The sequence below is a fragment of the Dermacentor albipictus genome, chromosome 10 (genome assembly GCF_038994185.2).
Source record: "Dermacentor albipictus isolate Rhodes 1998 colony chromosome 10, USDA_Dalb.pri_finalv2, whole genome shotgun sequence".
Taxonomy (NCBI): Eukaryota; Metazoa; Arthropoda; class Arachnida; order Ixodida; family Ixodidae; genus Dermacentor; species Dermacentor albipictus.
In genome coordinates, this window is record NC_091830.1 from 2,903,830 (window position 1) to 2,931,664 (window position 27,835).

At 45.5% G+C, this 27,835-nt stretch overlaps 1 protein-coding gene and 1 long non-coding RNA gene across 4 annotated transcripts in view; both read left to right on the forward strand.

Annotated features, from left to right (window-relative positions):
* The window catches only part of LOC135911953 (chitinase-3-like protein 1), a 205,403-nt gene extending 186,655 nt beyond the window's left edge, over positions 1–18,748 (forward strand). Inside the window, exons 4-7 of the mRNA XM_065444307.2 lie at positions 9,765–9,932; positions 11,064–11,272; positions 12,029–12,150; positions 17,201–18,748. Coding sequence (XP_065300379.1) covers positions 11,078–11,272; positions 12,029–12,150; positions 17,201–18,716 — 1,833 coding nt within the window. The 5' untranslated portion in view covers positions 9,765–9,932; positions 11,064–11,077 and the 3' untranslated portion in view covers positions 18,717–18,748. The remainder of the gene's footprint in view (positions 1–9,764; positions 9,933–11,063; positions 11,273–12,028; positions 12,151–17,200) is intronic.
* A 6,059-nt stretch (positions 18,749–24,807) lies between these two features.
* Positions 24,808–27,835, forward strand: part of LOC135911957 (uncharacterized) — a 179,166-nt gene continuing 176,138 nt past the window's right edge. For all 3 annotated transcript variants that reach the window (XR_010567525.2, XR_010567524.2, XR_010567523.2), the window contains exons 1-2: positions 24,808–24,954; positions 27,033–27,209. This is a non-coding gene — a long non-coding RNA (uncharacterized lncRNA). The remainder of the gene's footprint in view (positions 24,955–27,032; positions 27,210–27,835) is intronic.

Sequence of the window (27,835 nt, forward strand, 5' to 3'; positions counted from 1 at the left end):
CCGCGATGTGCGGTGTGGTGGTGGTGTACTTATCGGTGTTCGTGATTCGATTACCGCTGCTGCAATTGAGCTTGCCTCACCATTAGAGCTAGTGTGCACGCGCGTAGGCTTCGAACGCAAAAATTTTATCATTTGCGTCGTTTACAGGCCCCCTTCCTCACCTAACACATTTTGTTCAGACCTTCACGATGCCTTAAATAGTCTAATTTTACGGTTTCCTTCCACGCCACTAATACTCCTTGGGGACTTTAACTTTCCTAGCATTAACTGGCATACTGATCCCCCTTCAACCCAAGAGTGCTGTTCTGAATATTCCGAATTCATCAGCCTTTGCCTTGATTTTAACCTGCACCAGCTTGTTCTGAAGCCTACTCGATGTTCTGCACACTCGGCTAATATCCTAGATTTAATCCTTACTACATCCCCGGAATTTTTTTCGCCCCTAACTTACCTACCGGGTATTAGCGACCATTGTATAATCCAGTGTAATTTGCAGTTAACCATGCCATCTGTTACCTCGTCGAAAGTTATACGTGATTACAAAAATGCTGATTTTGCCGCAATTAATAACGAACTAGCAACTTTCATCACTGACTACATTCCAAGTTTCCACACTCGATCGGTTGAAGAAAACTGGTCGATATTCAAAGAAAAAGCCAACTCCTTAATTAACTGGTACATCCCGCAAAAACGTATTTATTCCAATTCTCGCGCACCCTGGTTCAACGCGCGTCTTAAACGTTTACTGAACAAAAAGAAAAGGCTTTTCCGACGAGCAAAATTAACTGGCAATCATGATCGTTGGAATGCTTACACAATAGCACTGAGCGACTACAAGAATGCTGTAGCAGAGTCCAAAACAACATTTTATGAGCACACGTTGCCTTGTTTTTTGAAAGACAACCCACAAAAATTTTGGAGTGTGGTCAACGGTAAAAAATCTAGTGCCATTGAACTGTGTGATCCTAACAACGAACCTGTCGATCGGAGTGTCTGTTGTGAAGTATTGAATGACGCGTTCATATCTGTATTTTCTGATTCTGTGTTGTGCGCAAGCGCTGTTTTTTCTGATATGCATTATTTTCCAATGCTCCCCATTACCATTGACCTTGATGGCGTTGTAAAGTTGATACAGACCTCAAAAGTTTCTGCATGCAGTGGAGTAGATGGTATAAACACGAAGTTTCTTAAGGGAACTATTACTTATTCATCTATAATTCTTAGCGAAATCTTTGCTCAGTCACTTCAAACTACCATCCTTCCGAATGATTGGAAGGCAGGGATGGTGATTCCCGTACATAAGTCTGGCAGTCGGTACTCCCCACTTAATTACAGACCTATATCCCTAACTAGCGTTCCCTGCAAATTAATGGAGCACATAGTTTACTCACACCTGGTTTCATTTCTCGAGTCAAACTTATTTTTCACCCCCTACCAACACGGATTTAGAAAACACTATTCCTGCGAAACACAGCTTTTGTCATTCACTAATGATTTATTCCAGGCGATGGATGCTAACTTTATTATTGACTGCATTTTTTTAGACTTCGCCAAAGCATTCGATACTGTTTCACACGAATTACTTTTAACTAAATTAAGTAACCTCAACATTGATCCTAACGTGCTTGCTTGGATCAAGTGTTTTTTGTCTAACCGTTCCCAATTCGTTTATGCTAACGAATACTTCTCTTCCACTGGTCGAGTAACCTCCGGTGTACCGCAAGGCTCGGTTCTGGGACCATTATTATTTTTAATTTATATTAATGACCTCCCCGACCAAATTAAATCATCAATTAAGTTATTCGCCGATGACTGTGTTCTCTATCGTGTCATTTCTAACCCTGGCGACTGCGATACTCTTCAATCAGACATTGGCATAGTAACATCATGGTGTGCTAGATCCCAAATGAAGCTCAATTCTAATAAATGTAAGGCGATGCGTGTGTCCCGTGTTGTAAGAAATACCACCCTTCCTACGTACAATATTAACAACATACCTGTAGAAAATGTATCATCATATAAATATCTTGGTATCTACATTACACACAATCTTACATGGAACATGCATATAAATTACATTTACGGTAACGCTAATCGCATGCTTGGGTTTTTACGACGTAATTTTTCATCGGCAACTGCAGCTGTCAAGTTAATTCTGTACAAAACTTTAGTGAGGCCTAAACTTGAATATGCATGCTCCATTTTCGACCCTTCTACTCTAAAGCTAAAAAACACCATCGAATCCATACAAAACCGAGCTGCTCGTTTTATTCTTTCAAATTATTCTCGTCATGCAAGTGTCTCATCAATGAAACTAACCCTTGACTTGCCTAACCTAGAGTTACGTCGTAAGTACTTTCGCCTATGCCTTTTTCACAAGATTTATTACTCTAACGAAACACTTAAGGATGAACTAATCTCCCCGCCATCATACATATCGTCACGCACGGATCATCGTTTTAAGGTTGACGTTCCAACTTGTCGCACCAACGTTTATTTTGATTCCTTTATACCAAGAACGACGAATGACTGGAACCGCCTCCCTGCCTCCATCACTGCCATTTCTGACGCCACCAACTTCAAGAATATTGTTAATGAATTTGTTTGCAGTAATCACCACTCCTCTCTGTAATGCCTCCGGGCCTTGAGAGTATGACAATAAATAAATAAATAAATAAATAAACGTGCTTAGTCCAAATTAAGTTCGATGAGAAATAAACATCAAGATACATACACTCAGCTACTCGCGATAGCTGGACATTGTCTAATGTATAATGAAGCAGGTATGGATCGTAAAGGCGATGTATTGACACTTACTGGAATTCAAAGGCATTTGCCACTTAACACACCCGTGCGTTATACATTCCAAATTCCGTTGCAGGTACTCATGGTCAGTGGAAGACCTAACGCTGTGATAAATCACGCAATCATTCGCATACAGACGCGCTTTGCCTGACAAAACCTGAGCAATATCATGGACGTATACCAGAAACAGCAATGGCCCCAAAACTGATCCCCGGATAACTCCCGAAATAACAGCAATATAATGAGATTATGAGCCATTAATTACAACACGTTGCATGCGTTCTTGTAGATAACACTTAATTCAAACAAACAATATAGGAGAGATACCCGAGGGATGATAGCTTATGTAACAGCAAAACATGGGAAACAGAATCAAAGGCCTTTTTTGGTATCTACATATATAGTCAGTCTTTACACCGAGATAGAATAAACGAAAAAGATCATGATGAATTCTAGGAGCAGTGTTGAACAAGAAGGACCAGACCTAAAACCATGCTGATATTGGCTAAAAAAATGTTGTTTTTTAGGTGTTTTATTACAGCCCTGTGCAGTATGTGCTCCAGTGTTTTACTACACACACTAGTTAGAGAAATTGGCCTGTAGTTGGAGACAATATCTTTGGGGCTACTTTTATGTATTGGTACGACGCTTGCAACTTTCCGCTCCTTAGGTAGACAAGAAGTACTTACCGATTTCTCAAACATTATAACAAGATAGCGGGTGATTATTTCAGAACGAGCCTTTAAACATAAGAAGGCATACCATCAGGACTACTTGCAGAAGAAGCATTTATATTGTCAAGTAACTTAAGTATACCACCATGTGTCACGACCAGTTCCGGCATAGGTTCGAACACATTATCGGGAATACGCGGTAATTCATTGTGACAGGGAGTTGTGAAAGAAGACCGGAAATAAAGATTGAAGCACGACGCTTTATCGAAGTCATCAGTGAGAAGTACACTGCCGTTTCTTAAGCTCGGGATGCCAATTGATACTTCGCGAATTGTTTTAAAACACTTCCACATTTTTCGGTCATTTTGTAACATTGGGCCCAATTCTAAAAAGTATTTTTCCTTAGCAACCTCGTTTTTAACTTTTATATCTTTTCCGATAGACTTTAGCATTGCAAATACACAAGGGTTACGCTGCTTTCTATAAGCATTCAGAAGATGATGTCTCTTATTAATCAGTCGCTTGACCTCCCGAGTAACCCAAGACCGATCACTACGTTTTTTTTTTTTTTGCAGAGAAATGTTTACGTAGAATATGTATGTCATAATGACACTGGCCACATGGAAATGAGCAAGTGGCACAATGCTTACGCATACTTGGAAAACTCCCGATGGAGTTTCTGCGTGAATTTTGGAATAGTGCATCTGTGTGCCTAAAACAATACCGAATTGCTCTACGATACCCATAATTTGTTCAATGCTTTGTTTATCTTTGGAAAAAATAGCAATATGGTCTGCATATACTAGCACTTGTACTTCCATTTCTACCATACTGTAGCCATAAATGCTGTGAGATTGAAGAATGTTCAAGCATAGCGACTCTAAGTAAATAGAAAACAGGAGAGGCGGCACAAGACAACCTTGCTCGAGAGAGGATTGGACAGATCTAGCCTCCGTGAGATAGCAATTAACAATCAAGCGGGTAGAACAATGTTTGTAACAACGTTGCTCTCCTTGTAAGAAAGTAGAAGCGACATTAGCTTGTTGTAGATGAGAAAACAGAAATGCACGGGGAACACGATAAAATGCTTTTGCTAGGTCAGCTTCAAGTAATGTGAGTTGCTCCTATGGGTTTCAACCATAATCAGGAATAGTAGAAGCGATATGGATGTTTTTGTACAGAGCGGCCCCTTAGTCTACACGCTTTCTGAGGTTCAATTAAGATTGACATTACAAATCGTAATATATCAGATCAAATTATGGCAAAAAATTTATAGTCAACATTTCATAACGTTATGGGCCTGTAGCTCACAGCATGGCGTAATTTTGTCGGTCTGTACTTTTTGGAATCAAAATCGTGTGACTTCTTGTGAAGTACTGTGGAAGGGTCTCGCTTTCGGAGTCCTCTGTGAAAAATGCTCATTAGAATGGGGCAAGGACGATTCTTCAGTGCTTTATGCGCCAGACGGAAAGTTGACTATTACGCAGGTTGTGGATCGGGTGTTGTTACCCCGTCACTATAGTATTATGGCTGTAGTGACGGACCCCCTCACTATAGTCAGACGTAGCGACAGCAGATAGAAAGGAAGATAACTAGACTGACCAAGAGTGAATGGGCGCCATTGATAAATGATGATTTGTCCGTATGCGAACATTATACGAGTTCCATTGTCATGTGAATGCATGCGCTTTTTTGTCCTGGCTTGGAAAAACCAACATTTCAAAGAGAAGCAAGAGCGTTGCAGCGTGGGACTTTCTAGAGGCATATTTTCAGGAAGAGGACGTACAAAGACGCTCCACAATTGTTATCAGTGACACTTTCATAACACCGTACGCAAGTGAGACCAGCTCATCGGACCCCATACTGCAATATTAGATTGATGCCTTCTCCCTCCAGTGGCTTGTAATTGCTAAATACACATCCTCTCTTCCTCTCTCGTCCGTGCGAGAATGTCTGCATGGTGAGAATGTTTGTTTGTCCAGGACAAACCTTACTTATTGCACCATTCCTTAAGATAGCGGCAGAAATGTCATCAGCAATTTTTACAGCCTTCCGCATTCCCACATGAAATGACGAACACTTGAGGTTACCTCCCTTGCGCATACACAAGATATAAATCGTAGAGCTGATTGCGAGTAGTCTAGGTAGTAGCATTGCCGTTGCCACTGCATGAAGGCGATGATGCCTGTCATGTCGTACCCTGCCCTCGCCTTGTTTAAAGGGACTGTGCTTCTATCAGTTACAGCAGGTTAGCCTGCGGCATACATACCATTGTTATGTCTCAACATCACAGAGGCGTTAATACCACTCTTCCATCAGCGCCTACGCAGAGATCAACGCAGCGTGGACACCGACACTTGACAGGTGCACAAAAGGCCAGCAACCCTACCATTGCCTGACAGCCTCAGCTAAGGATGAAGGCCGGGGGTGCCCAATACAAGGCTACCGAACAATGAAGGCGACCTGGGATTCGCAGTCAATTGTCCTGGCGCGTATTCCAAACCATCGGGCTACGGAGGCGGGGTTACTGCGCAGTGTTGCAAGCGTGGGCGCGGTATTGCAACGGATCCGACGATTGTGATTTGCTACTGGACAGCCTTGAGATTCCCTAGTTGACTCACCTAGGAAAAACGATGGTAGTAAAACTCGGAGGCTATTCGACCAGTGGGACAGAGGGTCCTGATGGGAACTCGGACGCTTAACTTGCTCCCGCAATAAGTGGGCTTCCGTAACTGGAGCCATGTAACTAAGCTAATAAACGCTTTTCATTCATTCCTACAACCTGACGTAGCAGTCGATGGGTTTGGTGGATTCCTTGCCCAAACGCCACCCTAAGCCGCAACACCGTGTTTAAATTTTTCTTTGCAAAGCGTTGGAGTGGCCTCTCGTGTTGCAGTTTGTGAGGAGAATAGTGTCATGTTTTTAATTATGCGGTTTTACGTGCCAAATTATGAGGCACGCCGTAGTGGAGGACTCCGAAAATTTCTACCACCTGGGGTTCTTTAACGTGCACCTAAACCTAAGTACACGAAATGCGAAATGCGGCCGCCGTGGCCGGGATTCGATCCCGCGACCTTGTGCTCAGCAACCTAACACCATAGCCACTGAGCAACCAAGGCGGGTGAGAATAGTGTCACAGTCAGCTTTTTTTAATCATCATGCCAATGATATTCTTGTTTACAGAAAAGAACTCTCAAGAAGCTGCTTCGCCAATGTAGACTCCAATTAACCATTCCCCTGTTTTGGTATTTTTGGGCGCCTCGACTCATGGGTACCATGACAGGACAGTTTGCTTCAAATTAAATGTGGCTTCGTACTTATATTCTCAACGTATATTGTTTCTTTGCAATTAAATTATTTTTGAGGTTTCACATACTTCATTTAAATCGTCAATTTCATTATTGTTTACTTGCCATATGTTTTCAGTTTAATATATTCAACCATTACTCAAATTTCGTTTCCATTCTTAAATTTTATTCTTCCATATATCCATTCACTGAATTGTTGGCCAATTAGCCCAATTGGGCCGCTTGTCATTGATGCAGGGGCATTACAACGGCGACGATAGTTATTGCTGCTAGTACTAGTACTGGTCCTCATATTTCCAACTATTAAACTAGGTTTAGCACTCGGAACTCCAAAAATTTTGCATTTTTGTGCCTCTCAATTAGGCACAAGCTAGGGTTCGATGATTAGTGCCATGCACAAGTTCATTGAAGCATCAGTAAGGTTACGCTGCTAGCGTATTTTATTTTATTTTATTGGGACATATATTTTATTATTTTTTTCTGTAGTATTTCAGTTTATATTATTTTTATTTATTTAGTTGATGTATAGGCTCTCTTAAAATTTGTGTTACCAGTTAATTGTCAAATGATTCGTTTTAAATGTGTTCCTGTAGCCCTTTCGGTATGTTGTTGGGTGTACGCTTAAATCTATCCAGTGGGACCAATCGCCCTCGATGGTATGAGCCATGTTTTGAGGCAACAACAGCAGCAACAACTACTGCCACAGCCATAGAGTTTCTCACTACATTACCTAGAGGGAAATCTGGCGCTGCTGCGCTGTGGTATGCATGGGAATACCGGTATATTGTGACTCCGGATTGGCATCGTTCTCGGAGAGCCAGGCAAGCACTGTTCCATCTGTATGACTCATTTTCTACTAAAACTGCACATTAAAGGCTGCTTTAGCTTTGTTATTACAAAAAAAACATGTTTTGTTCAACTATGAGAACTTGTTATTGCATGTACAATTATATGATACGTAAAAAGTATCAGCGGGCGGCTAAAGTTGAAGGACAGGCGACACGATTTTGTTATTACAAAAAAAAAACATGTTTTGTTCAACTATGAGAACTTGTTATTGCATGTACATTTATATGATACGTAAAAAGTATCAGCGGGCGGCTAAAGTTGAAGGACAGACGACAAGATTCGCGCTGGCTTTGAAACAGTTTGTCGTCTGTTCTTGCTTTTCTTCGCTTCGTCATGCATTATAGGTGAGTAAAGAGGCAATTTGAATGAATGGAAACATTTTCTGAAGATTTTACTTTAAGGACGCGTTATTTGTGTAGCCATATCCTCGTTTTAGACGAAGCCTCTTACAACACCAGCCAACGCAAACATCGCAGACACATATACCGTCAGAAACTCCCATAGACGGTGGCGCCAGATTTCCTTCTAGGTGTTATAGTGAGTAACTCTATGACTACTGCTGAGCAAAACGAGAACAAGGTGAAAGCAGGAGCCAACGTTTCGACAAGTGGACTTGTCTTCTTCAAGGCGACATATGCTTTTCTTGCCACAGTATATATAGGTGGGGTTCTTCTAAAGGGGAGAGGGCGTAAGGAGGGTGGGTGTGGCAACGAGCTAAGGTGCGTTAGCGGCGAGGGTGCCGAATTGAGAATGAAGGAGGGCTGTGCACAATGCCAGGGACACTGCGGTCTGCCAGCCGGCGTGTCAACGGCCGTGTGTCAGCCGGCGTATCAACGACGCGCACAGCAGCCCTCCATTACCTGTTTCGCTGGCGGTCGTGGGCTATCGTGTCTCTCGCAGAGGTAATAGAAGGAGCGGTAAATACAGGTTCTCTTGAAAAAAAAGAAAGACTGAAAAGGAATAAATAAATAAATAAATAAATAAAAGCAATAAAACAAAAAAAACGCTAAGAAATCAAATTAAGTGTTGTTGCCTATAGCTTGGAATTTTGCATAGCGAATAGATTCTAAAGCTCCCTTTGAAACATTTATGCCTATTGGTTGCAATGTCTTGAACTTATGGATAAGGTATGATTCTCTGTATTTTTTTTTTCTCGTTCAGAACGGAAATTCGACTGTAACATGTAGAGCTTAGGTTCATCAAAGTTATGACCTGGTTCGTTGAAATGCTCGGCGACTGCTTTGGGAAACTTTTCAGCTTTGTCCGCGCGATGTCCGTTTATTCTGACGTTCATTGATTGTCCTTTTTCACCGATATATTGTTTCTTACAGAAGGAACATTCAAGCATATAAATCACATCCGAACTTGTACATGTGAAGCTAGATTTGGCTTCGTGTGTATAACTATTTGCGGTGCTTTTAATTTTAATGTCACATTGAAGGTGCCTGAGGTTTGGCACCTGGGGCGACAACATGCTCTTACTGCGGGTACGACTACTGCTGCTACTTATACTATTACTACCACTTCTACTATGACTACTACGCCTGACTGGGTGTTTTTTTACTTGTGGATCTTTTTAGAATATTATTTTCTTTCGGGGACTCTGCATTGGGCTTTAGGCACAGGTCATCTTAGAATACCCCTGTGAAGTAAGAAGCATACCACGATAATTTCCTAGAAATAATGGGGTTTTACGTGCTAAAACCACTTTCTGATTATGAGGCACGCCGTAGTGGAGGACGCTGGAAATCTCGTCCACCTTTGGTTATTTAGCGTGCACCTAAATCTAAGTTCACGGATGTTTTCGCATTTCGCCCCCATCGAAATGCGGCAGCCGTGGCCGGGATTCAATCCCGCGACCTCGTGCTCAGCAGCCCAACACCATAGCCACTGTGCAACCATAGCGGGTACTAATTTCCTAAAGTAATATTGGATCCGTCATGAAATTACCGACCGTATTTGAAATTGCTTTAATACGACCAAATTTGTTCTCATTTTTCTGAACCATACGTTTTCGCTACTAATGGAAGTCTCTAAAGCTAGCTCATTTTAGTTTCCTTCGTACAATTTCCACGTTTTGTCTGTTTTTACTTTCTCACTTACATCTATGTCCTCCTCCTTTCTCTAGCCGCCGGTTGCGTAACCAATTACCATTGAAGGGTTAGCGCCCTGGTTTAAGGAGCAAGCAAGCAGGCACGCAAGCAACGGGGTTCGCCCTTCAGAGAAAGCGAAGAAGAAGAAGACAGCGGTTCTCGCTTGCGAAGCTGAGTGTTTTTTGGATTCACACGAAAACCAGGTTAGTCTATACAAACCCTTGGCTGCTTTTTTAGCAGAAATCTAATGAGTTGTTAACGGTAGCGCTGAATATTTAGTGAGGTAGCTATAGTTTGAGTGCACAGTTCTGCCATGGCAGCGACGAGCACACAACTGAGCCAGTCTCCATTGACAAGGGCAGGAGGCGGCCACTTTTCATTAACGCCATTATGAACATTTTCTCCAGGATGCAGTCAACACTTCAAGGGCTGGCTCTTTTTTATTTAAAGGAACTAGTACACAACTACGCAGTGGTTTCTCTTGTGCTTGTTCTTCCTATGTATGTACAAGATTCCGCTTCATTCACAGACCGTAGGATATCAGTCGAGTGCTGATCCCTAGCCCTCCAGGTATGTTTATAAATATGTGCTAGCGTTTTTTAACCCCTCATCCCGCTTTCGTTGTCAGCCCTTGTCCACCGATGCTAAGGGCAAAAGGAGTTAGCGGGCGCGGACGTGCCGCCGCTATGGTTGTGATCGAGTAGCATTGACCGACATGACACTCCCCGGGGTAAGTCTTGCACACATACACGCGTACCCAAGAATGTGGATGGGGAAAGAGCCGCCACGTCGCAACAGCCCCTGCGCTTTCCTTGGCTTCAATATCTGTTCGCTTCAAACGTTTACTATCAGACTAAGTATGCCCGATGTACGTCAAACGTTTTCTTCAATATAGCATTACATTTTTAACGTAATTATATCGGGAAAACAAGGCGGTGCTTCAAAGATACAGCAGGACAGCGCAATAATGATGTCGGCAGATGTTATGGTAGCCATTTGCCTGAGTACTGTATAAGAACAAAACTAGCAAAAATAGTCTGATTCACTTTTTTTTATAACGGTTGGTGATGAGTACGTTAGGTTCCCGTCTTAGGCATTACATGATGAAGTTATCGCTCATGTTGCAATGTACTGGCATAAGCACGTATACGCTCGAATTTTGCGATCATGTGCGCGCTTGATGGGCGGTGTGCATTCAATAGCGGGTCGTTCGAAATGAACACTTTTTGGAAGCTCAGTGCCAGCCCTGGCGTTTGCCCCCTTTTCTGCGCTGCTGCAACGCTGTCTGCAAGACGAATCGAACTCGCCGAGATCGAGGCACGCTTGCTCTGCAGCGCATCAGCGAGGGATGCGAGTCGGCCGTGCAGCCAGGCCTCGTGGCTGCCGCGGGGGCGCCGCGGCTGTTCGCGAGCAGCAGCCGTCTCTGCGCACGAGGCTGGTGTACACGCTGGCGTTCCTCGTGAACTCGGCCGTTCTGGCCGCGCTGCTGTGGACGCTGGCCCCGCGCCAGCAGCCGCCCGCCCATGAAGAACACACGGAGAAGGTTAGAGGTGCCTTCGATTAGGAAGACGATCTGAGAAGCGTAGTCCAGGTGACAAAGCTCGCTGTAGGGTGACTTGGTGCTTCTGTGCCGTGGTAGAGCCGGGGCACAGAATGCGGAAGCGAACAAATGCACAGGCACGGACATAGACATCAGGCCCCACGTGTGCGCGACCATCTAATCGTCATGCATGAGCGCTCGGAGCGGAAACGCACTGAGCTTCATATTGCGCGCTTACGATGATGAAGGAAGCGAACGGGAAAAGCAGCTGAGTGCAGAGCTCGTCATCGGCAGAAGTTAATTTAACCTTTCACGAGATGTCTTTTATCACTTGAGTATTTTCTGCACGCACTCAACATACAATTTCCATATATTGTCTGTAAAACCTAGACAGCCTGCTGACTAACGTCACGTGTTACCACATGTCGACAGGATATCGATGCATAATCTGTGGAAGAGATAATTTTCGGTCGAACAATGCACACTGGAATGCCGGTGGTCTATTTGCAGAAACAAAAAGAACATAAAGTAATGTGGATGAGAACTAGGCTATAAAGTGTCTGTGTAGATTCTATTACTAATAAACGTATTCTATAGGGCGCAAGAACTTGTCACCTGACCATCTGACACCAGACGGGTCTTGATTGCTAACGTACCTATAGCCGTAGTGAGGCAAAAGCTCTGCGCTCCGCTGGCAAGAATGCGTTTGAAGTTGCGTGTTTCCACATTCACGCCCACGCTCCTTCCTCGCGTTCCAAGGCACTGGACAGCTCGGGCTACCTGGGACCATCGGGCGACGACGGCGGTCGCAGCGGGCGCGCCGCCGCCCATCCGCCGGCCACGGACCCCTTTGTGGACGAGGAGGGAGAGCCGCCTCTGGGGTCAGCAGCCGTACTTGGGTTCAGTGCCAGTACGCGCGCACGCAAGGGGCCAGAAAGCTATGAAGGAATCTTTTCTGTTGATGTGTTTCGTTTTGTTTGTGATGCCATGTATAGCACCTGACGTATAGAGGCGTTTGCAGCAGGCCAGGGCATGAAATTTACAGATATTTCCCACAACTTACATTCATGAGTAAAGCCAACAAGGCATGAATAGTAGCACCGATCATCAAAATTTGGCATAGTATGATGCAGGCAATGTGTTGAAAATTTGGAGAAAGCCAGAAGCCAATAGTTTTCATTTGCACTTCAGTAGTAATTTCGCACGCCTTCGGCTTTCGCCTCGGCACAGGTATATGTTTTGTTTAAAGCAGTATGTACTCCACTCCGATGGTTAGTATCTCCTCGAGCGAGTCCTGTGGCGATCAGTTCACTGGTTTTGAGGGCACAGAATTTCAAAGCTTCGTTGGCTTGCTTAAACCTGAATGTGTAGTTCCCTGCTCTGTACTCATTCGTCTACAGAATGTAGCTAAACCCATTTAAAAGGGGTGGTCATATAGGCCACACGATACATCACAAATTTTGGGATTTCCTCAACTTGTAATCTTTTCTTGCTTAAATCACAGGCGCTTAGTAATTGCTTTCTAAATAATCCGTATTAAGCTTCATTTAACAACACCGAGAATCACTATAATTGATAGCTTTGTCAGTAAAAAATAGGCCAGAGGAGCATCCTCCCGAATGCCTGGTTTACTTGTTTACTTCCTCCTCCTTCTTCGTTTTGCATTCCCGTGCCTTCCTGTGCCTTTCATATTTTAAGCTTCTATATTTACCTGCCTTTGTAGTTCGGTAAAGAAATATTAAAAAGATAATTAAGGCTATTAGAGCAATGAAATTCCTGCTAAATATTGTTCGCAATCTGCGCATCTGATTGAACTAAACATAATAACATTTACAATGCAGTTTACTTCAACATAAAATATTGAACACTACCTTCCTATTATGAGTGCAATTTCCCTTTAATTTTATTCTTTATTTTAGACAATGTTCTAGAAGTAACAGCAAATGCATTAAGCACGCTGCAGTGCTCCATCAAACAATTTTAGTTAGAGATACAGACAAAATAGATACAGACAAAATATTCTTTTAGTGAGTAAGAATTTTACGGAAATTGTGTTAGGTTTTCACTCGTGCATTGTTGAGCCTAAACTACGCCACCGAATCATTTATAGCATCACTGATCCGGCGCTGCTTTGCTAGAGTCTTCCTTATAATTAATGTAGCTTTTTTTTTCTCTCGCTTTTGATTACCTGAGCGTCACACCCGCGTTCATCATAGGGCGCGCCTTCGCGAGCGGGTTCTGACCACGTTGACCACCGGCTTGTACAGAATGTGAGCTTTTCCTTGGGTTTTGAGGAAAAGCGAGCTATCCCTGTCTTCTGAGTGTAGCACGTGAAAATAACCCTGTTAATCTTCAAAAATGTTAAGAATCTGACTTACTATCAACAATGTCAAACGCTGGTTTACAATCCAGCACTCTGCCACGAAGGGTCAGCAGTGTCATCGGCGATGAATATTCGATACTCTGAAAAGCTAAATATCATCTATGAAGTCACATCTCTTCAATTGTAAAAACAAACATAAACTATGTTTCGCAAGTTTCTAGCACCGTTGAAAGAGGAATTGTGTGAAATTGTCCTAAAGCAGTGGCCAAGCGGCAGGTAATTTACGCGCCAGTTTGAGCCACTTCCGCTTCTCGTATTGGCATGCCATTTCGAGAGTATATTTGTAATTAAATGAAGCATTTTTGGTATCGCCTATCTTTCTCGCTTAGCCGGAGGCCCTAAGCTATATAACGCGCGTTTCGAAGCAACGAACACGTTGTCCCGACAAGTCTGTTCGCGTCATACTTTTGCGTGCACATACATCATAACAAGGCCCGCGCACAATCCCTGCAGAGCGAGGTTGTGTTCTTGATACACGCACAGTGTTTGATTGATGATTGTCTACAGTTATTGAAAATTGGACACATGGGACATCGATCTGTTATGCACTGATTAACGTTTGTAGCAGTCGTGTATGTGAGAAATAGTCGTACTTTATAACAATTAATTCATTTGACTCAATATATCTTATTAACGTCGTTCGATTCGGTGATGGTGTGTTATACATCGCCTGTGGAATCGTCTGCTTAAAGATGACAAGTACAACGCTACGGTCAGCTGCTCAGGGCTGTAAAACATTCAAATACTAAACGATGTTAGGGGTAAACAATCAATAAGGCGAAGTTCGCCCGTTAAGCAAGAAAGAGAAAACAAGCGATATTAAACGTCTGCAAGTGTTGTTTTGCTGTAAGTTTGTCAATGTGATCCTTCAGTTCATCGAATACTGGCCCATTTCCAACAATTTTACTTAAGAAGTCACCCGATAGTCACTACATATGAAACATTTATTTCAATCCAACTTATTATGCCGCCATCCGGTTCACCCATTAAGACGACTGCTGCTTTCACGCTCATTTGAATGGCCATGCAACATTTGACGCCCAGTCAAGGCTTCCTCTAACCGCTGTAATTATTATTTTCTAAATTTCACTTTTACCCCATTATCGAATTTGATCGTTGCTATATGCAGTTGCAATTGACCCTCAAGCGGCGATAGTGAGTGAGCCGCCTGCCATTGCCGCAACGCTGGGTGCCGTCAACAGCGGACACATTTGTTTGCCGACAGCGGCGGTCGCCTCCGCGTGGTGCAGAGGACAGCTTTTATTTCCATTTTTTTATTTTTTAGCGAAACAGCGCCAAGACCGTTCTGCGCCGTCGAATTATTCGCATGTTTCGTGCCATGTCACGCTTCCTAGAAGGATGCCATTATCCATAACCATCCACACCGTGCGCCCGTTCGTTGTGCAAAAGTGGCACCAAATCCTTTGACAAACATTTTCCTTACAATACTGAAACATAGGAGCATTGAAGGCTTATTACAACGCTGCTTCAATGTATCGAGTGGTATGACTACTATGACAGCATCATATCAACAGCTTTGTAGTAGTTTTATTGAAAGATAAAAACACATTTGGGGCTTTTTCTTATCGGGAAAGATTGGGAAGCGCAGCTAATGTTGCTTAAGAGAAAAAGATAGGGCCCTGGTTAAGTGTTTCTTGGTTGCGCTATTCTTCCGGACAAGGTACCCCGCCGCGGTCGTTAGCAGCTGTGGTGTTGCGCTGCTAAGCACTGGAGTCGCGGGATAAAATTCGGGCCGCGGCGGCCGCACTTCGATGGAGGCGAATCGCAAAAGCGTCCGTGTCCCATGCATTGGTAGCACGTTAAAGATCCCCAGAAATCAATCCGGAGTCCTCCGCTACGGTGTGCCTCATTGTCGAATCGGGGTTCTGGCACGTAAAACCGGAGGATTCAATTGTTCGAGGCAAGGTTGCGTTGATTTCGAAGGGTCTTAGCTTAGTGAAGAGCCAAAAATTCCAATTGACGAGCTCATGGCGAAAAAGCTGACGCGTGCCATTGAAAAAAAAAAAAAAAAACTTTGTTGAGATTTAACCGCTGTCGGTGATACGAGTCCTAGCAACTGAAACACCTTTCACACGTGCTCGAGAGGGCACCACTGCCTCGCTATGCAACGGTTATTAAGAACTTTGTGCCATGAATTACCACGTAAAAAATAGTGGCCAACATGGATGTGTGTATAGACGTTGTAGCTCACAGAGGCAGGTCCTTAAGTTATAGCTTTACCGCACTGAAAATATGCACTGTATTATGAGGGATGCTGTAGTGGAGTTATCTAGATTATTTCTGTATACTTTAGCTTCTTTAAGTGAACCGAACACATAGTAACAACGTGTTTATTCGAGCTGGTTCGTACATCTTGTGAAGCAGCTGTCTTTTAATGAAGTGACACAGTACAAAGCTACGAGCGTATATACCAAATGCTTTATTTACGAAAGGAGCATGGAAACGCTTGAAGAAGGTTAAACATAAAAAGAGAAAAATGTCAGCAGGACACTTATTCCATTTCATTTTTCGATAGGGGAGGGGTGGAGAGCTGCAACATACATCACCTCGTGTCACGATGCTAGAGGTTTCAAAAATCCCGTGCGCGCGCTGTTTAGGGCATCTTTTAACTATCCTGCACTTACCAAAGTTCAGGGTGCGACCACATCTTTAACAAAGGGAGGCGAGATGACTCTACTGGGAGGCTTTAAATGAAGCCGCATGTTCACGTAGGCCATCGTTGATACAATTTCCCCGTTTGCTTAATGTAACGGCGATCGCACACGAACGGGATTTGATATACAACTAGCGTTCGACACTCCCGACTCTGCTTGGGCTAAATTTCTGTCTCGAAGTAATTCTCATAGAATTTTAATTATATTTGTAATGAAATAATAAATACCATGCCATACCAAGACTACTCTACTGTGATTCTCTTACCTTGAAAGGAAGGCAGCATTAAAAATTCGCATTGTTTTACTTTTAGGAGCAGCTCGCAATATCTGAGGTTCAGCGCTCTCATGCTCCTTAGTTGCGAGTGAAGTTTTCTGAAAGGTAGGCAGCGTTTTGTGTCAGAACGCATTTATTTCATGTTCCATTTATGCGGGGGTGAAGGGGGGGTGCTAATGACGGGCATTTTCGTCCGTAATTTTTTTCGCTAAGTACAACGCAGACACACAATAGGTTAACATGCAGGATGCAAGATCAGATTGGTTTATCATATGAAGAGTCTAACGTGTTTGTTGGTTGGCAGAGGACAGTAAAAGATAATGTGACTTTAACGAACAGAGTGTTTGCCAAAATTTCACTTTATTCCCTCCACTCCTTTGGCCGATACATTATGTATGCACGCGCCTTGCTCAGAACCAATCTATTTTTTTTTTACTCAGTGCTTTATTTTTTTGTGGGTTCTATGCGTTTGCGTTGGATAATTCGCATAAGAAACGACTAAAATCATATGGATTCCTTCATCACGATGTTCAGCAGAGTACGCGTATATTCGTGGCAACTACATTAAACTAAGGGTTGTGTCGGTGGTTTTGTTTCAGTCAAGATCCCAAGGTCACCGAGCACCCCATTCACAGAGCCAGAACTACTCACAGATATAGAAGCATGTCTTACACTCGCGAAGAAGATGCAAACCAGATGACAACTGCTTCCTTGAGAACCTCGACCGAGCACACACCAGATGATGCGACTTTAGAGTCGACGCTTCCAACAGCCATGGAGACAACAGGGAATACAAGCACGAATTATATTTCCGAGGACGCAACCACTAGTAATACAAGTAGCACAGTTCAAGTTACGACGAGCGCTGCAATGACAAATTTAAGCATGGAGGCCGCCGACCAAACAACGTCATACACGGGAACTACTACGGAAGAGACATTCAGCTTTGATGTTGACAGCAGTCCGTCATACGACGTCGTCTGCTACTTCAACCACACAAGTTACAAGCGAGACGAACCTATGTCGTTTCGTACAGGGCACATTCCCGTACCTTATTGCAGCCACATAATCTACGACTCGGTAGGAGTCAGCGAAGATTTCGAGCTCGTAGCGAAAGATCCCGTATTTGACGTCGAGCGAGGTGGCTTTACTAAGTTTGCGAGGCTGAAGAGCCGCTACCGACACGTGACCGTGATGGTGGGGATCGGCGAAGACATTGGCGACTCAAATGCTTTTGGCCACATGTCGAATCACAAGCCGGACGTCGTTACGTTTGCGCGGCACGTCGCGTCATGGCTCCGCCAGCATGACTATGATGGCGTCGTCCTCCAGTGGAAGATGCCCGTGCAGCGCCAAGACGAGACGAGCAGCAGTGCGTCGTGGTTCAGGAAGAAGCTGCTTGTCGTAGCTGCAGCCCTTCGCGACTCCTTGGGCGCCAAGGCGGAGCTGTTCGTCGCCGTTCCCAACAACGAAGAGCTTCGCCAGGCGTACTTCAACGTCGCCGAACTGGCCCGTCATGTCGACCGGTTCCTCGCCGTCAGCAACTGGGTCTTGCGCGACGTAGACGGCACAAAAAACCGAAGTGCCGCCGACAGAGTGGCCAAGGTGACGTCATTTCCCGACCCGCTCACGGACGTTTTGCAGACGCGCCACTCTCTGGTCGGAGCGGGCAACGTGCAGTTGTTCCGCAAGTTCTGCTTCGTCCTTTCGGTCGGCGCCAGGAGCTACACGCTGCTTAGGTCGGGCCACCACGTCATCCACGCTGCCGCGTCGGGGCCCGGGAAACCCGGACCGTACACTCGCCAGCCCGGTGTGTTGGCCTACTACGAGTTCTGCAACCAGACGTGGCTCACCACGGAGAAAGGCACGTTCGCCTCGTACGTGGCTCGCGACGACCAGTGGGTGGGCTACCTGGACGTGAGCAACGTTCAGCGCCTGCTGCGCATGGCGCTCTACAAGCACCGAGCAGCCTGTCTTGGCATCTGGGACGTGTCCCTGGACGACTTTCGCGGAGTCTGTGGCGATGCGTTTCCCTACGTCAAGGCCATCTCGGGGTGGCACGACCGAGAGTGGAAGCATCGTCGTCGAGAATTTGGCTCCCGCTCTAATAAATGATGCCCAGGTACACGCGTCTCACGTTTATTGCCTAGCAAGGGTACAAGCAACATAAAGTAGTCGGAAATTGCAGCTTGACAGAAAGATTAAGCTCGCTGGCGCCAGTGAAATACATGGTAATGGGGAAACCGTTGTCTCAGAAAGGCACTACGCCGAATATGATAGTGTTTGTCGCAATAAAAAAAAAGTCACACTTCTGGCACTGCATCAAGCCTGTTTCTGAATTATTCGGTCGGCCTTTCTTTTTTTCAGAAATCGTTGAATATTGAAAAATTTAAACAAAACAAACTCGTATATCAAGCTTGCACAAGTGCGTGAATCAGCAATAAAACACAATATCACAATTATGTAAATTACACCTAATAACTTGTCTAAATTGGGAAGGAGGAATGAACGTTTAGTGTAAAAAACAGCGAGAAAGTGTTCTTTGTTCGCGCTAGGTGGGCGGCTCTCTTTGTCCAGAAAGCCGTTGGCTAATGCCGCAGCCCGGGCCCCGTCCACCAGACTTCGCTGATCTTCCAGGCTCTGTGCCTTTAACATTGCCTCCCACGTTTCTTCGGTCACTAGTAGCGGTTCTGAGGCATCATCTTGATTGTTTTTCTTGTGGTGTGGGTACACCAACACATTGTGTTGGAGCGTGTCTGGTACGTCACAATATCGACATAGGTATGAGAATTTGGTGAGGTGCATTCGATACATGATAATTCCTTGTGGATACATATTCGTTTGTAGTTTGCGGAGGTTGGTGGCTTCTTCCTTGCTTAATTTTGGATGTGGTAGCTGATATTGTCTTCTTTCCAGTCGATAATGTTGCAACATTACGGTGTAGTTGATGGGAATGTCCACCACCCTCGTCACTTTCCGGAGACCGTGCTGCAGGATATCCTGGCTGGTATGCTCTCGGGTGACAGCATGTGCTGCTTCGTTTCCCGCCAGGTGTTCGTGGCCTGGGGTCCATGCGACGAAGGTTTGGGGTAGTTCTTTGCGTCTTGCTATTTCTTTCAGAATCTTCACTGCTGCGGCAGAAATTTGGCCTTTTCGTAGGTTTGTACATGCCGTTTGCGAGTCGCTCAAGATGATTGCTGTGTCTTTGCATGTGGCGATGCCGAGGACGATGGCCACTTACTCCGCCATTTCTGGATTTTGGGCCGGTATGGTGGCAGCGATTAGCCCCTTCCCTCGGTTGTTGGTCACGGTAATTGTCTGTGCTCTTCTACCTGGGTATTTTGCCGCGTCTGTATATCTCGTGTTGGGGTTCTTTGAGTATTTCTTCCTAAGCGCTCTAACTCTCGCTTGTCTTCTGTCTTTGTGGTATGTTGCGTGAATGTTGCGAGGTATTGGAACAACTGAGATAGAGTCACGAAGAAGTGGCGGCAATCGGGCTTTCGCTTCTAAGTCTTCTGAAAAGTTTTCGCTCTATGCGAGTTTGCGAAGTACTGCTCTGCCTGTTTGAGTCAGCTTAAGGTGTTCCAGTTGGCTGGCTCTGTGCGCTTCGCTTATTTCTTCCCAGGTGTTATGTAGGCCAAGTTTGAGGAGTGTCGTGGTTGAGGTCGTACTGGCGAGTCCTAGTGCGCTCTTGGTTGCTTTTCTGACGACGTTGAGTTCTTCAATTTCAGCTTTCTTGAGGAGTAGATACGGGGTGTCATATGTGATCCGGCTTATAAGGAGTGCTTGGATTAATTGGACGGTTTCCTGCTCTTGAAGTCCTCTTCTTTGGGTGGTTATACGCCGAATGAGATGGGTTACTTGTTTTAGGGTCTTCTGAAGCTTCGGAAGTGTAGATGCGCCAGAACCATCTTTATGTATTGTGAGGCCAAGGACACGGAGAGAGCCAACTTGAGGGATATCGATTCCATTGAGTCTGACGTTGGGTTCTGGAGCGACGTAGGCTGGTGGTCTTCCCCGGGTCCTTGCCTTGAGTATAAGTAGCTATGATTTTTTCGGGGGCACACTGGAGATCGCGTTTTTAGAGGTACTGTTCTATCTCATCGATTGCCTCTTGGAGGGTAGTTTGCTGTTGGCCGGTTGTGGACGCTTTTGTCTATAACGTTATATCGTCGTCGTATATTGCTTGGCTTAAATCTTCGATGCCATCGAGTTGTTGTGGGAGCTTAATCATGGCGAGATTGAACAGCAAAGGTGAAATGACTGACCCTTGTGGAGTTCCTTTATGGGGCATTTCGAACTTCTCGCTTCGGATGTTGCCAATACCCACCGTAGCCATGCGATCTTTGAGAAAGTCGTGTACGTATTGGTAGGTCCGGATTCCGCAGTTTGTGTCTTGGAGATTTTGGAGGATTCATTCATGCTTCACATTATCGAAGGCTCCTTTTACATCTATTGTTAAAATAGACAACTTTTTGTGGCGTTCTAGGTATTCCAAGAGGTCTTGTGGCGGGCGTGAACCCCGAGTCTTCGAGGTATGTGGTGAGGCGATCGTGAACCATGTGTTCGAGAAGCTTTCCAGCGCAGGGAGTAAGGGAGATGAGCCGTAGGTTGCTGATTTGTAGTGGCTTGTTGTGTTCTGGGATCATAATGACTTCTGCGTGCTTCCATTCTGCAGTGAGCAAGCCTTTTTTCCCAGAAATTATTCATGTAGTCGAGGAGTCCATTTAGGGCCTTGTCTGGGAGGTTTCGTAGGATCTTGTTGGTCACCTTGTCATTTCCTGGCGATGTGTTACGTGTCAATTTGGCAAGGGTGGCATGGAGTACAGGAAGCGTGAAAGGGCTGTCGAGGGTGAGATTTGGTTCGCCTTTGTACGGTCGGGGAACGGTAACATTGAGGGCATAATGTCCGACACGTTTACGCTTGATTTCTTCGAGAATTTGTTTCTCAGTTCCTGGATGGCCGCTAACCGTTAATGATTTTCTTGAGGTAATATCTTTGCTTGGTCTTAGTTCTGGTGGTAGCTAGAAGGGCTTGCAGTATATGCCAGGTCTTCTTCGTGCTGAGTGTCCCTTGAAGTTGGTCGCACTGCTTATGCCAGTTCTGCCTGCTGAGTTCACCTCCGTATTCATATGCTTGCTTTATTAGGTGAGCGATCCGTCTCTGCAGTTTGTGGTTAAGTTTCATCTTTTTCCACCGCCTTAGTAGTCCTCTTCTGGCATACCAAAGATGTAGGAAGGGAGGGTCAATCGTGAGTTGGATGACTTTAGTGTGCTTCTCCGCCGTCTTGTCCACTTTGGTGAGCCACTCTTCAATATTTTCGATGCTTTCTTCTATGTCATGTTCTCGTTAGGCATTCCAATCCGTCAGTCTTGCCGTTCCGGTTCTCCTCGGCTTCTTACGGTGCAGGATTTCAAACTGAAGGATGTGGTGGTCGTTGCCGAGATTGTCTTCCAGTCGGGTCCATTCCGCCTTGGATATTCCTATTGTAAAGGTGAGGCCGGGATTTGTATCCCTGGACACACTGTTTGCCTATTCGAGCCGTTTGTTTAGGACCATTCCAGAGGGTGAGGTGATTCTGTTGCGCCGAATCGTCCACTCGCGCTCCTTTATTGGCCGTGTGCTAGTAACCCTATGCTGGGTGGGGGAGGGGCGGGCATTAAAATCCCCCATTGTTACGAGTTTATGGCCTTTAGATAGTCTTCTGGCTTGCGTGATGAAGTTTACAAAGTCGGATAATGGATCCATGGGTGGACCATATAAGCATAGTACGTATAATCTTTGGTGTGTCTTCTTCTCAGGTAGCACTTCCACTAGGGTGTGTTCCACGGTTCCGTTGTGAGCAGTCGCGTTCGTACACGTTCTCGAGTAGAGAACTGCATAAGTCATTACACTGTGACCATATTTACTGATGTTTCCGTGTCAGTTCTACAATAATTTTGAATGCGCCATTCTCAAATACAACCTCACAGATTGCCCATGGCAAAGGTTGCAAATGGCGAAAAAATGCCGCAAAGATGCCGCGACAGAAATGCCCCAACAAGATTTTCTTGCTACAGCAAATTAGTTTGCAGCTTAGTCGGGAGAATACTGAGAATTGTGCTATAGGGTAACTGCAGTGTAATTTTAAGACAGTGGTTGCAAATGAAATTTTTTCAGGCGTCTTCTAGAATGCTTGTTTCGTGTGCCACTCGTGGACTCTGACAGTAGCGGCGACGGCAGGGTGGACGGCTACTAATCAGCTCATCTGCGACTTCGCAGTGTGCGGTGCTTGCTGGTTTCCACTAACGTGGACGTAAAACCCCTCAATCTCCCAAAGTAGCGCCATTCACTTCCCTCCTCCTCCGCTCGGCGCGGCCTCGACGGTGGCGCCGCCGGTGGTGGGCCTGCTGTAGCAGACGACGGCTAACACGCTACTGGAGGAAATCCGCAGAAAAGTTCGTTCGAGCCCTGCGGAGCAGTTTTTTCAATCGAGATCTTTCTTCGTCAGTCGGTAACTGGATTTTAGAATTTCGTGTTCGAATTGCGGAAGAAATAGAGAAAAGGACCATTATTCAATGCGTATTTAAGGCGTAAAGCGCGCGACGTTGAGAGTTCGTGTTGCTGAAACACGACGCAAGCACGCGGTGTACTCAAACACGCGCGTAATTACCAAAGTTTCAGGTGTTGACAGCGTGAAATTATGTGTACGTGGTTTCGTAGGTTCATTTACGTACCTGCAGGATACTTTTGTTCGGCCGGCGCGTGAGAGATTGCTGACCGCACGCAGCCGGTATAGCTGTGTGCGGTTAGCAATGCCTGACAACAGGGCCGTTTGTTTTCATTGCGGGGTGCTTTGGTAATCGTGACGATATATTGTTTTTTTTTTTTTAGAAGTACTGCTCCAGGAGACCACATGTAATGGCTAACGGAGGCCTCTGAAGAGCACGTGACATTACAATAATGTAGGCGTCGCAGGGAGTGTGCGCATACAAAATTGGCTGTCCGCGATCTTATACCCACTTGGCATGCAGAGGCTTCGGCGAGCCCCATCAAGCCCTGGTTCTAGCTTTGGTGTTCCCGTTGCCGCTTTGGTGCCCTGGAGGCGCCGTCATTAATACGAAATAATGGCAATGTGTTACAACTAGTAAATAAAACTTATTGAAGAAATACAATCAGGCCGATGCGCCAACTTCTAAAGCAGCGCTAGCGCGCCCGCGCGAGTATTATGAAACGCCAACAAGGAATTTACCGGCCCACCTACGACTCTACGATCAAAGTGCACGTTAAACATCCCCAGGCGAGCTAGATAAAGTTATCCGGAGCCATCCACTACGACCTGCATCCTAGCTTTAGTCGCTTCGGTACGTTAAAAACGCTAATCACCACAAACCAAATCAATACATGTGGGCGTACATTCGAAGCTAAAAGACTGCATCGTAAGTCATATTGAGCCTTGCAAAAGCGTCGAGAATGTGCTAACTTCTGGTGGAGCTCAAAACACACCCTGAATAAAGTCGCTTTTATGTCACAGGCCCGCTGCAGATGCGTGCATTTCATCGCAAGACGAAACTACATGAAACAAAGAGAGCATATTCGAAGAAAGAAAGTCAAACAACGCGCTGAAAACCACGCAGAGCATGAACACACACTTTTTCGAAGCGGTAGGCGTGAAATAGGCTCAAAATAAGAGGTTGTGAGTAGCCGTGGCCCTTACTTCACTAAGCGGTGCGTTCTTTGCCACTTCCTCGAAGTCAGCCCGCCCGATCCTGCGAATCCACACTTCTTTTTGCGTTGCGCCCGCCGGACGGCAAAGCAAAAAGCTTTTTGCCCTCGCTGTCTATTGCGGCAACCGAAGGCGCAGCAACATGGCATCGCAATTAAGTTCTCGGCCCTACACATTCTATTACGCTAACGCACTCCGTCAGTCCACCTGTCGTACTTTCGTCGCGCAGGCCCAACAAGGGAGGTCGGCGCGCGCTGGAAAGAAAAAAAAATATACAAAAGCACGGCGCCTGCTCCGCGCTGGAAAGAAAAGATGCATGAACGCGGCGCCTGCTTCCACTAGACAAAGATTGGCCAATGAGGGAGCGGAGGAGGCTGGGGCAACAGGAGGCGTGGAGGAGGACACGCTAGGGTGAGCGGGGTGGCGGAAAGATCTAAGAATGGCGCTACTTTTGAAAAATTGAGGGGCTTTACGTGGAGGACTCCGAGCGCGCCATCTACCCGTGCCATTTGCAAGCTTCTTCCTGTGGTTGCTGCTATCGCCTATATCTCGAGGGGTGGTACCTTCTGTTTCGCTGTCTTTTTTTCTTTCTGGCAGCAGCGGCGATGGTGGCGGGACAACTAATCAGCTCTTCTGAAATTTTGGAGGTTGGTTTGAATATCTCATTTATGTAAGAGTGCGCACTAGCTGGGGTCGTTGCTGTTGCTGCCGAGATGGCCGTTTTTCAGTGTTGCAAGTGTCCTGTACTGTTGGGTTGTTACTCGTGGTTTGGTTTGTTACTCGCGCAGGCAAAATCATTTTAAACTAAAATTATAGGCTTTTACGCGCCAAAACCACGATCTGATTATGAGCCGCACTGAAGTGGGCGACTCTGGAATAATTTTAACCACCTGGCGTTCTTTAACGTGCACCTAAATCTATGTACATGGGTGTTTTTGCATCTCGTCCCTACCGAAGTGTGGTTGCCGTGGTGGGGATTTCACCCCGCGACCTCATGCTTAGCAGCGTAACACCAAAGCAGTCACTAAGCAACCACGGCTGGTTAATTTTCTTTGTTGCGTTTTTTCTTCGGGTCACGAGCAAAATTAACTCGAGTAGCTTGAACAATGTTTCAAGGGTCCTTGCAGAAAAGCAGCTCACCAGCATTGATCAAAAATGTAGTAGAAGTTTTGAATGAATTAATTTCGGGGCTTGGTACATTCGCAACTGATCTTAGGAGTGACATAACTAAGTTTGGAACTTCGGGAACCGGAATACACAACGAACCTGCAGGCATCCGAAATTCAATTGGTTTCATGAATGAAGGAGTAAGGACTTTCAGAAAAGTTGTCGAGGTGTTTCGTAAAGTATTAACATGTATGAAATCTGTAAATTAGCGACGTCGCAAAGAGAATGAACAGCTATGGAGAGAACTGAAAGCCTAAGATAGAAATTGTGGAACTCAAGCAATAATCCACAAACATGAACATCGAATTAAAGGGTTTGCCCAAGTTCGAAATGAAGGCCTAAAGAAAAGAGCAGAGGATAATGCTTGGGTGCTAAAGTCAACGCTCATGGCATCGACATCGTACATCGCGGGCCATCGGAAGTCAAGCAAAAGCCCAATATCGTAGCGAAACTTCTCACGCGAAATACCCGTGACAAGTTCCCGGCAGCAGTAATGAAACTTGAACAAAAATGAAGTAAGTCTTAGAATAGATGAGCCAGTGCAACAGTCGGCCGCAAAATTTGCGGACCACGCGAGCGCATGCCAAACTGCTTGCCGCGTCACCTTGTGCGCCGCCTATAACTGTGAGCCTCCTGCCGTTGACCGCAGCGCTATGCCGGAAACGGGTCTTCTTCTTATTCGCTGACACGTCGTTTTTCAATTGCCGCGCAGCGCGGTGTTAGTTTGTTTTCACGCAAAGCACTCGGCTGCTGTAAGGCCATCACTCTTCGAGTTTGATAGCACCAATCACGGCATTACGGCGTGCCTTGAGCGGTACGCCGGTGGGTAGTTATCAGGTTGTGCGACGACACTTATTTGTTACACAACGTTTACTACTACTGCGTGTTTTGACGGCCTCTTGGCTTCAAAGAGCGTTGGCCCTCTGCCCACGGAAAGAGAAAAGCAGAAGCTACGTGTTACCGTTATCAAAAAGAAAAAAATAAGGATGGATGCAGGCACGAAATTTCCCTTACGCATGGTAGACACATCAGCGTACAAGTAGCGTGATGTGTCGCAGAGTGGCATTAGGCCACACAAAAATTCCATATTGGCCCAAATATTGATGTAAATAGACCTACTAGTCACATGGATTAGTAAGAAGGGAATATGGCACCTCGAGGTCCATTAGATGCACGAATACACATTTGCGTTTATTGATAAAAGGCGTACCTCAGTGGCAAACTTGCCGCCGAACCAATGGGAGTCGAACTGCTGTGGACCGGATAATCTAAGCGTTCCGCGAAGACGGTAGCTTCACAGATGCCGAGTGCAGTGGGCGTCCAAGGGCCACGACTGGGGACGAGGACCGCCCGATTACAACCGCAGCCGTGGTTGATCCCTTTCAAAGCGCGAAGGGTATCTGTGAAGTGCTCTCGCTCACGGTATCGTCCGACACAATAAGAAGGCGGACTGCACTTGGGCTACACTGTTTCAGAGCAGCTCAGAAGCCCAGACTCTCAAACAGGCAACTGCTAGGAAGGCGTATGTTTGCTAGTGCTGTTATTTATTTATTTACAGATACTGCAGACACCTTCCGCGCCCAAGCAGGAGTGGGTACATCAGTGAGCATGAAAACAGTACAAAGCATAAAAATCGGACAGCAGAAGAATACGGCGAAGGCGTCTCCAAAGACAAATCGATTTTTTCCACTCGCTGAGACTACCTACAGCGGGTTTGGCGTCCACGGAACTGCGGGTAAGCTGATTATTTATGAATAATTTATGCATACGTATATTTGCAGAACACCCGAAAGTTTTGCATCGCAAATAAATTTCTCGTAAAACTGCCTTCTATAGTTCACTGGGTTTTTCTGTAGTTGTAGCAATTTTACAACATTGCTATAAGTGTTCTGTCATAGTTATGATTTTGCGAAGCTGCCATTGTGACTTTCTACGGCGATATGATGATGTGCGCACTGATTTCATTGCGAGTTTTGTTGTAGCTGTATCCATATGCAGTTCGTACACAAGACCAATCTCTGACATATTGGACACGTTACTCTAATATAATTTTATGCCTTTTCCTGCTGATTAATGGCTGAATACACGCACAGTGTTGCCTCCAGTGGACCATGTTCCTGAAGCGAGCTAAGATGGCGTTGGTCCCCTTATGCGTCATGAAGGGCCCTTTAAGGCGTCGCGTCGCGGTACTGCGAAGTCATCACCAGACACTCCATATGCGCTGGACGAACCACGGTAGCTCCCTTTTCGATCGCGACCGCAGCCCGGTACATGAAGCACGTTTTGTCAGCGCATTGCTCCAAGAACTTGCTGTGCGCCAGCTTGAGTGGCCTCCGTGTGACCCCGACTAGAATCCTATAG